Raw genomic sequence first — 18,113 nt, 5'->3', positions numbered from 1 at the left:
AGACAGGGAAAGTGAAAGATTCCTGGAGTCAGGGGCAGATACTCCTCCTTTGTCTTTCCTGGTGAATAACTTGCACTTAACACTCCTTTGTATTTGACTTTTGTAGGATTCTATGCTATCAGCCACTTTAAAATAGATTATAAAGTATAAGGAAAATTCAAAATATTTTTAGGAAAAGAATGTAAAGGGAGAAAATACATATATTTAGGTGTGGTATTTTTTTAAAAGTCCTTTGGGATTCACTGAGGAGTACTTTCACATATAGATTTACTTATACTTTTACTTATAGGTTAGAGTGTGTTTTAACATATTCATAAGCTTGAAATGTAGTTTAAGTCTTTATAATATAATATTAAAAACATAAAAAAAATCTTTTGAGCATTGGAGGGAAAATTATGTATTTGTTTTCATCAGCTTTTTTGCAACTGTGACCAAAAGACCTGACAAGAACAATTTTAGAAGTGGAAAAATTTATTTGGTGCTCACAGTTTCAGAGATCTCAGTCCATAGACCTTCAGCGCCATTGCACTGGTCCCTCGGTGAGACAGAACATTATGGCAGAAGTGTGTGGAGGAAAGTAGCTCAGCATTGTACCAGGAAGCAGATAGAGAAAGACTGCAGACCAGAGACACATTATATGCCCCAGAGGCTTGCGTCCAATGACTACCTCCTCCAGCTATACCCTACCTGTCTATAGTTGCCATCCAGTTGATCCCTATTAGTGGTATAACTGATTAGGTTAATACTAATCATTTCACTTCTAAACTTTCTTGCCTAGGGGCTGGGGATGTGGCTCAAGCGGTAGCGCGCCCACCTGGCATGCGTGCAGCCAGGGTTCGATCCTCAGCACCACATACAAACAAAAATGTTGTGTCTGCCGAAAACTAAAAAATAAATATTAAAAATTCTCTCTCTCTCTCTCTCTTTAAAAAAAAATAAAATAAATAAACTTTCTTGCCTGTCTCACCTCAAATCTAAACAATGACATTATTTTTTTTCTTCTTTTTTACATATGTAGAACATAGGAGAATAAAGGCATTTATTTTCCTGTTTCCCTTTAATTGCATAATATTATTTCAAAGTACATAAGTGGCATATAGATAGCTTGATTGTATATTCATAAAACACCTGCAAAAGATTCTTTTCAGTCATCTTTTTTGTGTGTGCTTTTAAATTTGTTTTAGAAATTGTTATTTCTTCTAGTATTTTTAGAGGCTAGGTCTATAGATAGTACAGAACAGGAGAAAATAAAGTACTACTTTGAATACATTTTGATTTATCTTTTCTAACAATACTCAATATAGTCCTAAAAATAGTTAGAATTTTTAGAAAGTTCAATCAAAGAATTTGTTTTTATACTCTTATAAATACCAAACACTATATAATGAATTTACTTACCTTTCGTTTTGCCTAATTTTTTAAACATCTATTACACATTTAAATCTTTATTTTCCTCCGAAATATCAAAGCTCTTAGAAATTACTCAGAGATGAATGAATGACTTAGCTTAACATCCTCTTAAAATACAATGCCAGGTTTCTAATGTTTACTTTTTATTGTCATTTTATTTGTTCCCATGGCTAGTTTTAGTAGTGTAGCTTAGTGACTAAGAAGAGGATACCAGAGTAATTGAAGTATAAACGGTAGAATAAGGAGAGGACTTAATACTAAAATAGCTCACTACCATATTTCATTGGTACTGATATGTTAATAGTTTGTTCTAATTGTTCTGTTAAGCTATAGTATTTATAATATAATGAAAGTATTGAATGCTGTTTCAATTTATATTAAAATTTTGGAAATAATTTCTAATTTACAAAGAAATGGTAAGTTCAGTTAAGATTAATCCCTTTCCCCGAAACCATTTTGAAGTAAGCTTGTACCTGGTACCCTAATATCCCTGAATACTTCAGTGTGCATTTCTTATGTAGACATTCTCCTACATAATCACAGTACCATGATCAAAATCAGAAAATTGATTATTTTTTTTTACTACAACCTGATATTCAAACCCTATTCAAGATTGTTAGTTGTCTCAATGAATACCTTTTAGAGCAAAAAGAATCTATTTCAGATCACTGACTTAGAAGTCAAGTTTCTTGAACATACTTTCATCTGAAACAGTTCCTGTCTTTTGACTTTCATGACTGTGAGACCTTTGAAGATTATAAGCTAGTTGTTTTATAGACTCCTTCGAAATCTGCATCTGTTTAATGTTTCCTCATGAATAGATTCAGGTTACATATCTAAGGAATATGGCAGAAATGTGCTGTGTTGTCTTATTACATCCTATCAGGTGGCACAGGATTTTAGTTTAACCGGTTATCGATTGCTATTTATTATTGTTGTGGTATTGGCAATCAAACCCAAGGCCAGTATGGTTCACTTTGATCATTTGATTAAAGTGATATCTCTTTTTCTTTGTAAGTAATATGTATTTGGGGGAAAAGTGTTTTTAAACTTCATAAATACCTTCTGCTTCTTCAGAATTTCAACTTCTTCTTATTTATTTATTTTTTTACCAGCTTAGCTTTAGGGTATCTCTTATTTTAAAACAGGGTGTTTATCAGGGCGAGTCTGACTTTGAGGTTGAGCATAGTTTGCTAGATTTCATCCTCAGAGATTCTCATTTAGTATGCCTTTGATGGTACCCAAAACTTGAACTGGTAACAATCTCAGCTAATGCTGTTAGTCCAAATACTTTCACTCATACTAAACTAGATGATGTTGAATTAATGACAGGGTTCAGACCTTGGAAAATAATAGTTAAAAAAAATTTTTTTGTGCAAAATATCATTATGATCTGTAAATACAAATTGTATTTTTTTATTTTATACGTAGAGCCTATTAGACAAGATTTAGCCAACTGAAGAATATTTTGTATGTTGTTTTACTATCATTATTTATAACTTTGCTGTTTTACTGTACTAGTAAGCTCTAATTACATTTTACTGTAACAGTTAAATGAAATTGCTTGAATTATAATAAAATTTTACTTGAAAAATAAATTCCTAATTGTGATAATTCTATTCTTTTTGTCTTTTTTCTCTTAATTTATAGGCAGTACTTAATTTTCCTAAATATTGTGAACCTGTGGTTAAAGGAGAAGGTATCTATGTAATTTTACTTATTCATATTTATTTTGAAAAACATTTTTTATAAGATCTAAATGATAGAAATTTTTTCCTCTGTGGGATAGCAAATGAACGTGATACTCGCAAACTGTGGAGAAATATTGAACCTCATTTGAAGAAAGCCATGCAGACTGTTTATCTCAGAGAAGTTTCAAGGTAATTACTATCTATTTAGTGTGTGTCCTACAGGTTGAATATCCTTTATATTATAGGCTGTTATCCCTTATCCAAAATGCTTGGGCCAGATGTATTTCAGATTTGGGATTTTTTTTCAGTTTTTGGAATATTTGCATAGACTTCACTGGTTGACTATCCCCAAGCCAAAAATCTGAATTCTAAATTCAAAAACTGTTTTATATTTCATATTAGACTTTTAAAAGTTTCTGGTTTTGGAACATTTAGGATTTTAGATTATCAGATTAGGGATGTCACAGAATGAAAAGTTTCAATCTTCTAAAGGTAGAAAAACTTGTGTACTTGTTAAAATAATTTTTACATAATAATGAAAGTATTTCTAATTCCTCATCGGATAATTATGCCCACATAAATATATTTTTCTCTATAAAATCATTGAGAATAATCAACAAAACTACTCAGAACCCATGCCTGCATTGCAACTGGTAATTGAGAAGTACTGCACACTTCAGTTTATACGTAAATAGTGAACAGAAACCACAAAACCAGTTCATGCTCTAGTGAGAAGTCGAGCAACGACAACTAGAAAGAGGAGAGTACAGTGGAAGCTGGGAATGAGTTGACTAGTAGTGGTGTCATACGAAGGAAATCACTTCTAGAAAGAGTCCATCTTGAGTGAGAAAATATCACAATAAGTTCTGAGGTCCAAAGGATAAAGCACTGGCTTCTGGAGAACCAAAAAGACATGTCAAGAGTATGTAGGACTGGGGCTGGAGTAGTGGCTCAGTGGTAGAGCATTTGCCTGGCATGTGTGAGGCACTGGGTTCGATTCGGCACTACATATAAGTAAATAAAATAAAGGTCCATTGACAACTAAAAAATATTTTAAAAAGCAGTATGTAGGACCAGTGTTAGCACAATAGTCTTGGGAAAGTACTGTTTCCAGAAGAGGTAGGTCAATTTGCAAGAGTGTGGTATCTTTTAGAGACTTGGTAATAGAAGACAGAGGTAGGAAGGAGTGGAAATTGAGGATTTCCTTCCCCACAGACAGAAACAAAATCAAGATAATCCCTTCCCCTCAAAATGGCACTATATTTTTTAAAACTCACTTTGTTATTTATAGAAGAGAGTATTTTAGAATTAGATCTACTGAGTTACTCCAAAACCTCTCACCTACATTCATACCTGTCATTCCTGTCTAGGCCAATATTAATCATTTAAAAAGAGAATATAAACTGGACACTGGGCATATACTTGTAATCCCAAGAATGAGGGTGGAAGGGCTGACACTGGAGGATCTTAAGTTCAAGGCTAGCTTCAGCAACTTAGTAAGATCTCCAGTAACTTAGTGAGATTCTGTCTTAAAATGTTAAAAATTTTACAGAAGGACTGAGACTGTATCTCAGTCATAAAGCACCATTAGGTTCATTTCCCGGTATTAAAAAAAAAAAAAAAAAGAAAAAGCCATATAAAGGTATCAGAAAAAGAAACAAAATATTCTTTTATTTTGTAAGAATACAGGTTCAATACCCCATCCTGATTTAAATTTTTAAGAAATATAATCTTTATATATGAAAGAGTATTTTTAATTAGAAATTCAACAACCTAGAATAAATGCACAAAAGTAAAACAGATTATGTGAAACAAAAGTGATCAAACTTAGGAATGAAATTCAAGCAAAAGTAATCATCTCAGAAATGGAAATGAAATTATAAGGTATCCAAGGAAGACTGTATTAGGCACATCAAAGAGGAATAAAAGCAACTAAGAGAACAAAACTGAAGAGATAAAATTAATCAAGTAGGATATGATAAACATGACAAGATTCAACATAAGTAATGGGAGTTCCTACAGACAGAGAAGAATAGATTGTAATTTAGACCTAATATTAGAATCCAAGAAAACTTTACAGAAATAAAAGAAGGCCTGGCTTTATGCTTCAAAAGGGTTCATCTTCCCGATTAATCCAGAATAGTCAATTCTGAGACTGTATTAGTCTATTGACTGTAGGAAATTACCACAAATTTAGTGACTTTAAATAACACACATTTAATGTCTTAAAGAAGAATGTTAGAAGTCTAAGATGTTTCCACAGGCTTGTTTTCCTTCTGAAGGCCCTTCAGGAGCATCTGTTTTGTCTTTTCCAACTTCCAGGGGCTGCCAGCATTCTTTGTCTTGTGGCTTTTTTCATCTTTTAAAACAGCAGTGTAGCATTTTCTTTTTTCTCTGATCTCATGTCTCCTTTAAAAAGATCCTTGAGATTACATTAAGTCTACTTGGATAATCCAGTATAATCTCTTTGTTTTAAGATTCTTATTCACCCATATCTAAGTCCCTTTATTTGCATAAGGTAACATTGGATGATGATTGTTCAGCCTACTTCCGACTTCCTTATGAAACTTTAAAAATAAAAGAACAAATCTGATCTTCTAGACAAAAAGATAAAAGCAAAGTGAATTAGTAATACAGGAAGACAACATATTGAACAACATTTTCAAGAAACTAAAGAAGAAAGGAAGTATTTTGTGTCTGTTCAATCTGTTTCCAATATCAAAACTTAGAAAACAGTTTTAAACATGTAATAACCCAGGGACCACTGTATGCAAAAGGCAGTTCTGAGTAATCTGGTGGCAGCCTTGATATAACAGTGATGATTGGGAAAACTTTAATCAAATGATTGATGGCAACTCAAAACTAAAATAAAAGTAGAAATGAGGATAGAAGAGTATTGTATAAGTGTATTCCAACAAGATGGAAATATCACAACTTTAAAAATGGTAAGAGAAAGGAAAGAGAAAAGGGAATATATTGCTGCACAAGTAAAAGATGAGAGGCAAAGAAACTTCAAAACTTCAAAAGATAAAAGTAGCTGGGCATGGAGGCACCCGCCTATCATCCCAGCTAATCAGAAGACTGAGGCAGGAGAATTGCGAGTTTGAGCCAGTTTGGACCTCAGGGCAAAAGACCCAGTGTCAAAACAAACAAACAGAACCAAATAAGCAAACAAATAGAAAATTAAACCCATTATCCTACCCTCCAAAAAAATTAAAAGTATACTCAAATAAGTCTCATATCCATCTTTATCCTTCTGCGCTGTTCCTAACCACATATGTAGTTCCTGGTTTGTCTTCCATAACTTTTTTTGTTTTCAGAATTATACATTTATGTGTATCTGGATACATCTTCTTCCCTTTGCAGTTAATATGTAATCTGTAATATGTTTCTTCCATTGAGGTGATAGATAACAAAATATAAGTATTGCTAATCTGACTTCCTGCCTCTCTGAGGCATTTTGAAAACTTTTCTTTAATGAGTGTGTTATGCTCATGTGTTTTTATTGACGTAGAGGATATATGTTTTATTAACTCTGCCATATTATTTTGCTGAATTTCTCATCCGCGCCCCCCGCCCCAATCTTTTGGGGGAATTAAAAAAAATGCAGTTTTGTTCAATTTGTTACCTTTACAATAATATCATATATTGTGCCCTTAGTTTCCATTTTTCTCAAAATGTGGCACAAAGGACAAGTTAGATTCTTTGGTAGTAGAGAAATGTCATTGTAAGACTGGTGTTGCCTTCTGCTTCATTTGTAAGTACTTGAATTGCTTCATAGGAAATGACTTATCCATTTTTCCCCAATAATGTAACTCCTCCCCCACTTACCCATGTACAATAAAGTTTTAAGAGAATTTTAGAATTGAAGGGGTTCCTTAGAGATCATTATATCTAACTGCCTTATATTTTGATGAGAAAAGATTTATACAGTTACAAGTTAAAACCTCTGTCTTCTTGGGGCAGTCTTTTTTCATTTTTACCATAGTGTATTTCCTTATGAATTTGATTTCCCATATCATAGTCATTGCACTTTCTTAATATTTTGGCTGTAATTGTTTTAATTGCAAGTAAGGGCAGGGTGGAGCAGTTAAAATAACATGAAGGCATGTGCAAGAATTCTGCTCTTAGCTCCACTATTGACTGAGTGGGTATTTTTGAACAACTTAACTTTTAGGCCTCAGTGTTCTAATGTAATTATACGTACTCTCTTTATGTATAATTACATTAGAACATTGAGGCCTAAAGGTTAAGTTGTTCAAAAATACCCACTCAGTTAAGTTGTTATTGAGTTCAGAAATAGTGTATAATGATTGTGTCTAATATGATAACTAGAACATTGGTTGTTTTACTAAGTGGTAGGTATTTACTTGGTGCTCTTTGATAGCTATTTATAGTTTTGATCAGAGTAAAAGATTATTAAAAAATAATACCTGGGTATTGCTTTATAAGTTTATATTGATATAATATATGTCAAATTATTTATATTGTTGTAATATTTACCAAACTGTCTTTCTTGTTTTCTGTTTCGTCAATAAATACACATTTTTATCTCGTTTTAGGGCTCTGTTTTAAGTATAGCTTATTGATTTCTTCTATTTTAATCCATTTTTGCTCCTCTTTTTTTTCTTTCAGTTCCCAGTGGGAGAAGCTACAGAAAGATGATTCAGATTCTGGACAACTAAAAGGTATCTTAGAAAGTATTGAAGCACTTATCAGAAGTACATCTTTAATTATTGATACTAAAGTTAATGCTAAAGAGCATTCAGCCAGTAAACAGTATTATAAAAGAGAGTTTACTTTTTAAGTCATAATGGTATTTTGATAAATAATTTTCATTTAATGGAATATGAATTTTCTCTTCTCTAAAATTTAGATAATAACATGTGAAAGTCAAGCAATTTATGTTTCTTTCAGTGTTTTTATTGAAACAACCCAAATATATGACAAGATTTTATCTCAGTACATATATATTGAGAGTTTTATGGAATAAAATTCAATTTTATCTTAACTCAGTTTAAGGGTATACTTCAGTGGCTGTGTTTTCAAAGCACTGTTTTTTTTGTTGTTGTTGTTTTGTTTTTAAGAAAAAATTTACTTGGGATTTACTTCCAAAAGAACTGGTTTTACTTTTAAAATATGAATGAATATCCAGAATTTCTTATTTAAAAAAAAAAATGTTAGTGACTGATGGATGGGAAAATGGTATGAAATCATGCTATTGTGTTCAGTCTGCTTTGCTTTTTAAATGTTTTGGATGATTTACAAGTGATTTCTAGTTGTGCTCTATTAATAGAAGAATGTAAATGACTAAAGTTTAAAAAGTCTATAGTAATTGTTCAGCACTACTTTCTAACGATGATCTTGAACCCAGTTCAGTTTCTTCATCTATAAAATGGGAAGAATATCTAGCTTTAAAATACCACAAAGATTTAAAGTGGTCTTTAAGTAAAACCCCTAGCATGGTGTCTGACACATAGTAGATATTTAGTAAAGAGCAGATTCCTTTTCTTCCTTTAAGAATCATTGCTGCTTATCTATGTTTTATTTATCCATTGTTTTATTTATTTTCTATGTGCATACCATTGTAGGAATACAAAAAAAAAATACTAGATATGACTCCTTCACAAAACTCTACAGCTTAGTAAGGGGTATAATTTATATATATATAATTTTTGTTAACACAAAGCATAATATTATATGGGATATGTGTGAAATATTCAAAGTAGAAATTCATAGTAGAGATAAAAGTTTTCTGTCTTGGTGTGGTGGGGAGCATCAGGAAAAATTTAAGAGAATAGCCTTGAAGGGAATAGTGGGTAGAATTTAGACTTTAGGATGTGAGGAGCCAAGCAAAAATAATAGAATGAATAAAGCATATCATTAATAATTTTTGGTGCAGTTATTACCATCAACAGCTCAGTTTATAAGTGTCACCATGACTAGAGGTCACCATATGTTTAACAGTCTAGGGTGACCTTTTTATCAGCTAAGTCATAAAAACACTGTTGATTCAGTTTTATCTCCATATAAAACCAGAGACTATGAGAACATTCTATGAATGTCAAAAGATAAATGAGAAGAGATACTTAAAACCTAATGGTAGCCTGATAAATATCTCCATGAAAATATTTTTTGTATAGGTCTCTCAGCATATACTCATGTGGAACTCCCATATTACTCTAAGTTTATTCTAATTGCTGCATACCTCGCGTCATACAATCCAGCAAGAACTGACAAGAGATTCTTCCTTAAGGTAATAGCAACATACTTGTTTTCACTTTCTTATTGGAGCTCCCAGGATCCATGGGTTCCACATCTGGAGGTTTAACCATCAGAGACTAGTAAAACCATTTTTTTTTTCAATCTGTACTGAACATTTACAGACTATTTTCTTGTCATTATTCCCTAAAAACTATTTTTATAGCATTTACTTTGTATTAGGTATTATAATTAGGTATTATGTAGAGATGATTTAACGTATGTAGTAGGTTATATTCAACTAGTACACTATTTTATATAAGGGACTTTTGGATTTTGGTATCTGGTTGGGAGGTTCTCAATCCCCCTATGGATATTAGGAATTAACTAAGTTTTGAAATTTCTCAATACCTATAAGTTTCTATGGGCTAGAATCTAGAATAAGAAATTGTTAAATATGTGTTTAAGACTCTTTTTCTAAAGGCTTTAAATTAAGATTTCAACCTGGAATTTGGGAGAAGATAGTTTTTCAGAAGAGTCAGGCGTACGTTGTAAATTTGAAGCCTTTTCATTCCTTAGAATATTGTAATCTCTTAAGGTCTTTGAACATGTTGCTTCTTTCTGAAAAGCCCCTTCTCTAATACTTACCTTTCAGGTTTCAATTTAAATCCTGCTTTCTCAGAGTGTTCTCGCTCTACAGTCTATTTTAGCAGGACTTCTTTATTGTTTCTGGTTTCACACAATATTTGCTTTCTTCTTTAGATTTGTAACAATTTGTAATAAATTTCTTTTTTGTGTCCCCTGTTCCACTACTCTATAGTCTCAAGAGGGCAGGGGTCACCCTCCTTCATTTACCTTTGAAAATTCTGTTTTTACAGCAATAAATATGGAGTGCTAAATCAATTTATTAAATTCTTTTAGGAAGTATTGCCATTTAATTTAAAAACCTTTTTATTTGCATGCAGAAGTAATCTTCCATCTAATCCAAGTCAACCTAAAACATATTGAGGTATAATATATACAGTGTGATAAGTAGGATAAAAATTTTTAAAAAGTCTGTCACATAAATTATTATGTGTGCGTTGTTTTAAACAAATTACTTTTTTTTTTTGTTTTGTTTTGTGGAGTATTTTCTTTTTAATCTTAAAAAACTTGTTTTTCTTGGGGCTTGGGATATGGCTCAAGTGGTAGCGTGCTTGCCTGGCATGCCTGAGCCACTGAGTTTGATCCTCAGCACCACAAAAAAGAAAATAAAGATATTGTGTCCACCTAAAACTAAAAAATAAATATAACAAAAATTTTTTTTTCTTAATTGCAGCATCATGGAAAAATCAAGAAAACCAACTTTCTAAAGAAACATGAAAAGGTATTTACATTTTGAATTTTCTGATGGTAGATATTTGTGAATTTTTAAAATATAGCAACTGGATGTGTATTTGTATTTGTCATTTGCATGTGAGAAGTTATTCGTATTGATACACTAAAATGTAATGTTGTAATAGTATTTTGTTATTGGATACAATGATTGAAAACACATTTCAGTTGAACTGGTGCTGGAGATAAAACTGAATTGACAGTGTTTTTATGACCTAGTTAATGAAAAAGTTCACCTTGGATTGTTAGTTAAATTCAGCTGATTGATTATGGGCGTTTTCCTCTTTTGCACTTTGAAACACCTTCAAAATGACACGGAAAAAACTAAAAAGAGAAATTCAAAGGACTAAGCAGGTGAGAGGCTCCCAAATTTGGAATTCCATAGTAGATAAATATTCAGGTCATTAAGCAGATGAGAGGAGGCTAAAACCAGAACTCCAACCAAGATAGATGATTTGGCCTAAGGAATCTGGAAAAGCTTAAAAAGTAGAAGCACAAGTAATTTTGAATGTAGGAATGTGAGGTGAGTTTGAAATTGGTGAAAGAGCATTTAGACTACCGAGATTCCTTGTTTCACTGGGTATGTCCAAACCTTTGCTGCTTCTCTTGGCAAAAGAGAGAATATTGAACTGTTGAGTTTATACTGTAGAGACTGAGAGTTATTTTTAACTCTCATTTTTTAAAAGCAGTTTTGGTCAGTAGGTATTTCTAAATTGATAGTGTTTTCTTAGGACTTTGAAGATATTATCTTACTGGCTTTTAGCCTTCATTGATGCTGCTGACTAGTCTCTTCCTTTTTTGTTATCTGTGTATTATTTAGCTGCTTTTCTTTTCCTTTGTTATTTTTACCATTTCACTGTAATATATCTGAGATTGAATTTCTTTTTATTTGGAATTAGTTTTTTTTCCTGAAGTTGGATATTGATATTTAACTTCTAATAAATTCTTATTCAATTCTAATAAATTCTTAGTCATTAACTTTTCACATATTGCCTCTTTACCATTCATTTTAATTTGTTTTCCTAAGATGTTGCATAGACATGTTAGACCTTCATCTCTCTGTCCTTGTATCTAAGTCATTTACATTATTCATTCCCTTTGGTGTCTGTGTGCTATGTTCCAAGGATAATTTGTTTAGATCTGTGTTCTGATATTCTCTTCAGCTTTGAGTATTAAAGAGAAATTAACCGGCTTTCCCAAGGTTATTTGGTTAATATGTGGTAGAGCCTGGATTCAGTTCCAGGATTGATGGACTCCAACTTCTTCAGTGATGTTTACAACTGTCCTTGAATTTATACAACAAATAATTCAAGTTTTTAAAGACTACAAACCAGTAAGGAAAAGACAAACACCTAATGAGAAAATGTACAAAAAAAAAAGTTGAATGCTTAATAAACATAACGTGATTATTTAGCTTCATTCACTAATGAGAGATGCAAATTTTAGCAACAGAGATAGTCACACTCTTAGATTGACAGAACTAAAAAAAAAAAAAATCTGATGATTCCAATTGCTAATAATAATGTAGTATAATTAAGAGTCTCCCTACTCTGTGCACTGATAATATCCAATCAAGTTAAGTATGAATGAACTGTGTTTTAGTCATAATAGGGCTTGCAGAGTATAAAATAAAAAGCCCCAAACTCTCAGTGGCTTAACATAACAAAAGTTTATATATTGCTCACAACATAATTAAATATGAGTTGGGTGGCTTCCTTCATTTTACAATGACATCAAGTGAAACCTGGCATAGTTTGAAGTTGCTACCAAAGGGAAAGAGGATAAAAGGATGTTGTTGAAAGACCAGGCCTGGAAGTAGTTTACATCACTTTTAGTCACAGTCCAATGTCCACCACTTAGTTATATAGCATCTATCTAATTACAGGAAAGACTAAGAAAAGAAGTCTTATATACCCAAGAAAAAATGGTAAACACAGCATTGTTTTAGCCTCATATTTTCACCCAGCAATCCCACTTAGAGAAATTTGCATATGTGCACAAGGAGAAATGTACAAGATAAGTCAGTTACAGTAATAATGATGAATTTTTAAACTGGATATTGTATACAGTCATAAAATGGAATTCTAGAGAGTAGTTTAAAATGAGCTAGAACTACTTGTACTTTGTCAATAAATGTGAAAAACAATGAAATATTTCCAAAATGAAATCATTTATATAAAGTTTTAAATGATGCAAATAGTGCTATTTATTGTTTGTGGCTACATAACGTTCAGTAGTACAAAGACCTTCATTAGAGGAAGGAAAGGGAAAAAGGGATGAGGGAAAAAGCATTCAATAAGTCTTCAACTTCTCTATAATGTGTTCCAGTTTTTTATTGTTTGTGCATATTGCACATTAGGATTTGATAAAATTGGCCTAGTGTTTATTAACCTTGGTGTTTATTAACCTCTGTACTTTTCTAAATGTTCAAAGTTTTTAACAACTTTAAAAAAAGTTTTAAAGTTTTAACAACTTTAAAACAACTTTCCTCTTTTATTGAGAACAACATACAAAAGTTAAAAAATAAATGATTTCTGAACAGTCTTTATATATATAAATAGCTGAAGTCAATATTGAATTTTGTAATTCTGAACAGTTGTTTTTCTTTATAGTCATTCTTCTTTTAAATAGTTAGTTATTCCCATGCGTATAAAAATGGTTTCCCATTTTATTTGTCATTGCTAATATAAATTAATTAAATTGCTACTAAAAACATATGCTAATAGGATAGAATTGGAACATTGTAGTTTTCTAATGACATAATTGTCCCATATGAATTTATATGCAGCTATGAACATTTTTTAATCTTTTAAAATTATTTATAAATTTTATATTGTTTCAGTCTGATAGCTTATTTACAAATTATAAAATGTTTTATTAGTTTTCTAATTATATTTGATTTTTTAGAACTGTTAATGTGGAACAAGTACATTTTCTAGAAATGATCTAGAGAGGCCGAAAGTAATAAATGCTACTGTAGGAGTAAGAACCTGGTGTTGTTCACCTCAGTCGTCTAACAACTGCTTACAGCAGCAAAATAGCAATGTTTACGACTGCAGATGTCTGTGAGCTCTCATTTGTTGATACTAGGACTATCTTGAGGCATAAGGTAAAAAATAAATCATGATATTTTAAAAGTATTTTATTTGTTAGTATCTTCAGACTAAGATAACAAGTATAAATATATTGCTTTTGGGAATTTATAGTCCAGAAAGTGAGTGCTCTGTTATAAAAAGAAAATCCATGTTTCCTTCCTTCCTTTCTTTTCTTCTTCTTTTTTTCCCCCCCAGACAAGCAATCATCTACTTGGACCAAAACCATTTCCATTAGACAGATTATTAGCAATATTATATAGCATTGTGGACAGCAGAGTTGCTCCAACAGCAAATATCTTTTCCCAGGTAAGCATTATTATAGATTATTGCCTATTGTATTTATGGACTTCTTTAATATATTATAGTTGATAAAGTTCTAGGTATTGAGATTATTTGTCAATATGTATTACTATATATTAACTGTATAATCAGCACTGTTCTTGATAAGTATAGTTGGTCCTCTGTATTCATGTGTTAGGAATCCGTGGATTCAACCAATCACAAGATAAAAATATTTGGGGGAAAAGTTTCTTTTTTACTGAACATCTACAGATTTTTTTCTTCTTTTCTCTGAACATATAGTATCACAACTGTTAGCATTTACATTTTATTAGGTATTATAAGTAATCTAGAAATGACTTAAGGTATGTGGGAGGATTATGTAATTTTGTGCAAGTACTACTTGAGGATCCTTAGATTTGGGTATCTGTGAGGGTTCTGGAATCAGTACTTATATTTAATTTCTGAGGAATGACTAAAACTGAAAATTCCAAATATAGAATCTTTGGGAATAATATCAAATTCATGTGTATTGTTAAGTATAACCTGATGACAAAAACAATTTAATATTTCTGGCTCTTATTTCTTCAGTAAAGGAATTTTTAAAAATTATCTTGTTGATTAAATAAAGAAGAGCTTGATGATTAAATTTATGAATTATGTAATTTTGATTAAAATAACACATAAAATGTTTTTATAAGAAAGTATTTCACAGTGTCCTTCCTTATGTATGTACTTTCCAGGTTGACATTATGCTTTTTTCCCCCCAATTAATCTGTTTTCCAGAGTACTTTCTCAAAATTCACTAGGTGGCAGCAGAATCACATAAATAGAAATAAGATCTTTTTCTCCCTTCCTATTTTTTGCAGTATTGGGGAATGAGCTCAGGGTTGTTCTACCTTTGAATCACATTCTTCCCTTTATATTTTTTATTTTGAGATAGGGTCTCACCAACTTGACCAGGCAGAATCTCCTGCATTGGCTTCCAGAGTAGCGGGGATTATGGACATGTGCCACTGTTCTGCACTTTAATTTAAAAAAAAAAATGTTTAAGGGTCTATTTTACTTGACATTTTAAGAAAAATCTATTCAAAGTATCACAATAGATTTCTTAAATGATTCAGAAAGGCATTAGTTGGCAAAGTGATGCATTATTTATTGACATGCAGGTCATATCATTGCAGTAAGCATTTTGGTCTTTTCTGTGTATTTTTGTTTAAGAAATAAATGATAATGTACATTTTAGTTCATCACTATGAATAAATTTGGTCCCAGAATGGTTGTCAGACTTTGTAATCTATTATGATATAGCTTTTGTGATATAGCTTTTAATTCTTCATTAAAAGCTTCATTAAAATTAAAATTTTTGTTAAATAGGTTAGTCTCAATTTTCTCAGCACTGAATTTAGACAATTTTTATGTAAGTCAATATTTACAGGAAATATCTGCATTTATTGTGTTCTTGAAGAAAGATTGTCCAATCAGTTTTTATGCTTCATAAATAGATATTTAGATCCTTAATGCTGATGATTTTTTAAATTTTAATTCAGATTTTTTTAAAAAATGCTTTGCCTGAAATTAGTTTTTAGTTAAAATTTAACAATTAGTAGCTTTTTGCATACAATATGTACTGAAGTTTGTTGTTGTTGTTTAGTTCTGCTCTGAAATACACAGCAGATATTATGATCTTTATTATAAATAATTGAGCCTTTAATCTTCAAACAGATTAAGTGACTTTCACAGTACGATACAATTATATCTTTGAGAATTGAAGCCTAAGGAAGTGAGGTAGAGTGTACTTATAAGCAGGGAAGATAAAAGTGGAGCTTGTGGGGCTGGGGATATAGCTCAGTTGGTAGAGTGCTTGCCTTGCATGTACAAGGCCCTGGGTTCAATCCCCAGCACCACACACACACACATATACAAAAATGGAGCTTGGCTTTTGAGAATGAGTAGGATTTTTGTTATTTAAATATTGTCTGTTTATATTAAGTGATAACTTGTTTATTGTATAAAAATGAAAAACAGACTGGAGTTGTGGCTCAGTGGCAGAGCACTTGCCTAGCACAGGTAAGTCCCTGAGTTTGATCCTCAGCACCACATAAAAATAAATAAGGAAAATAAAGGTATTGTGTCCACCTACAACTAAAAAATATATGTATTTTAAAAAATGAAAAAGGTAAATAAAAAGTGAAAATAATATATTTAAAATCAGCTGACATATATTTCAAATGTATAGAGTTTAGTTGGAAATTGAGAAAGAGGATAATAGTACCACAGATATGGAACAGGATTTATTTGTGAACTGCCACTATAGTTTGGTTGGAAATGGATGGGTTTTGTTGTAGTAGTGATGGTCATCATAGCTGTGACTGTATTGGTGGTACTGGAGTTAGTAGTCATAGTACTACTACCCCACCACCCATCACACTTTGCTCTTGGTACCTTATATACTATACCTTGGATTGGTAGGGATTTAACTTTTTTTTTTTTTGGTACTGAGGTTTACCCAGGGGTTCTTTACCCCTGAGCTATATCCCCAGAACTTTTTATTTATTTATTTATTTTTGGTCTCACCAAGTTGTTGAGGCTGGCCTTGTACTTGTTGAGTCTCCTGCCTCAGCCTCCTGAGTCACTGAGCTACACTGTTCCCAGCTGGGATTTTGGTTTTTTAGAAATGAACTCTTCAGCAGTTTTATCCTCTGGAGGGGTGGGTGGAATAAAGCACTTAAAAACAATGGCATTTAGAGATTTACTAACTGCTCTAGGGTTTTGACTATGATGAACAATGTCACCAGTCTTTATGGTTTCAGCAATGCCAGTAATATAATTAAAACACTGTGGCCCCAAATGTTTTTTTAATCAGTTAATGAAGTTAAATTCTTTTCAGTTTTGGCAATTGAAGTTGATCTTTTTATTCTTTATCTCTTGTCAATAATACTTAGTAATTAAAATTGTTTGTATATTTAAAACACTGCTATACATGGATTTCCTTATGTTCATTTAATATGTTTATGTCCTTGATCTTGGTCATTCTCATTTGGAATATGAAGGCTTAATGAGTAGGCAGGAATTGATACAAGTAGCCCTATGGAGTTGACCTTTACTGTTGCTTGGTTGATAATATATTCAAGAAAATCAAATAACATATATACTGTGTTCAGAAACAAAATGTAAGCCAGGTGTAATGATGCACACCTGTAATCTCAGCTACTTGAGAGGTTGAGGCAAGAGGATCACAAGTTTGATCACAAGCTAACCTGGGGATCATAGTGAAACATTGTCTCAAAAATAAAAAGGTTGGGGGGCTCAAGATGTAACTTAGTGGTAGAGCAGTTGCTTAGCAAGCATGAGACCAAGAATTCTGTTTGAAGTACTTCAAAAAGAAAGTATCCAGAATCGCATCTGAAAGAAGGGTATTGCTCACTAAATGCTTTGTTTTTAATTCCCACTAACTCCCAATGATGAATTTTTCTATTTTTATTCTTTCTCCTTTTATTCATTTGTCAAAACTATACTCTTACCCATGGAAATCACAATTTATATTTAACCTAAACACTTAATTTTTAAAATGAACAGCAAAAATATGACCTCATTTGTATTGGAAGTGCTTATTTGATAGAAACACTAGATGGCAATATTGTTGCGTTCTAGTATTAAGTTGAACTAAGAAAATAACTTCAATTTGTTAACATCCTCTTTGATATTTAGAGAGTTTTTTAATTTCACATTTTGATTTATTTAAATAGAAGTAAAATTGCCTGAAGACATTTAATAATCTGTGTGTGTGTGTGTACACACTATCATGAAAATATAAAATCAATAAGTAACTACTTCACATGAATATTTTGTACCAGGAAGTGAAATTATTTTTTATTGGTTGTGATGTGCCTATATGAGATAATAATGTATTTTTCTATTCGTTTAATCTACATGAAACTATTTGAAGTGTTTATTTTATAGTAATGTGTTATTTTTGGAGATTGATTTACCGCTTATAATTATTTAAAAATTCTGCACATATAACAAAGTGATCATTTATGATATATGATATATATGTTCA

At 31.6% G+C, this 18,113-nt stretch overlaps 1 protein-coding gene across 2 annotated transcripts in view; it reads left to right on the top strand.

Moving 5' to 3' along the window:
• The window catches only part of Orc5 (origin recognition complex subunit 5), a 67,103-nt gene that overhangs the window by 24,075 nt on the left and 24,915 nt on the right, over positions 1–18,113 (top strand). The window contains exons 7-13 of one of the 2 annotated variants that reach the window (XR_013435169.1): positions 3,061–3,109; positions 3,200–3,290; positions 7,737–7,789; positions 9,245–9,357; positions 10,621–10,668; positions 11,009–11,030; positions 13,967–14,077. Coding sequence is in view for 1 of the 2 variants with exons in the window: in XM_005319463.4 (XP_005319520.1) it covers positions 3,061–3,109; positions 3,200–3,290; positions 7,737–7,789; positions 9,245–9,357; positions 10,621–10,668; positions 13,967–14,077 (465 nt within the window). In the remaining variant the exon portion in view is untranslated. The remainder of the gene's footprint in view (positions 1–3,060; positions 3,110–3,199; positions 3,291–7,736; positions 7,790–9,244; positions 9,358–10,620; positions 10,669–11,008; positions 11,031–13,966; positions 14,078–18,113) is intronic. The other variant, XM_005319463.4, reaches the window with a different exon arrangement.

The sequence above is a fragment of the Ictidomys tridecemlineatus genome, chromosome 2 (assembly GCF_052094955.1).
Source record: "Ictidomys tridecemlineatus isolate mIctTri1 chromosome 2, mIctTri1.hap1, whole genome shotgun sequence".
In the NCBI taxonomy this organism is placed as follows: domain Eukaryota; kingdom Metazoa; phylum Chordata; class Mammalia; order Rodentia; family Sciuridae; genus Ictidomys; species Ictidomys tridecemlineatus.
Note: the sequence above shows the minus strand (reverse complement) of the source record. Positions and strands in the feature narration are given on the sequence as shown.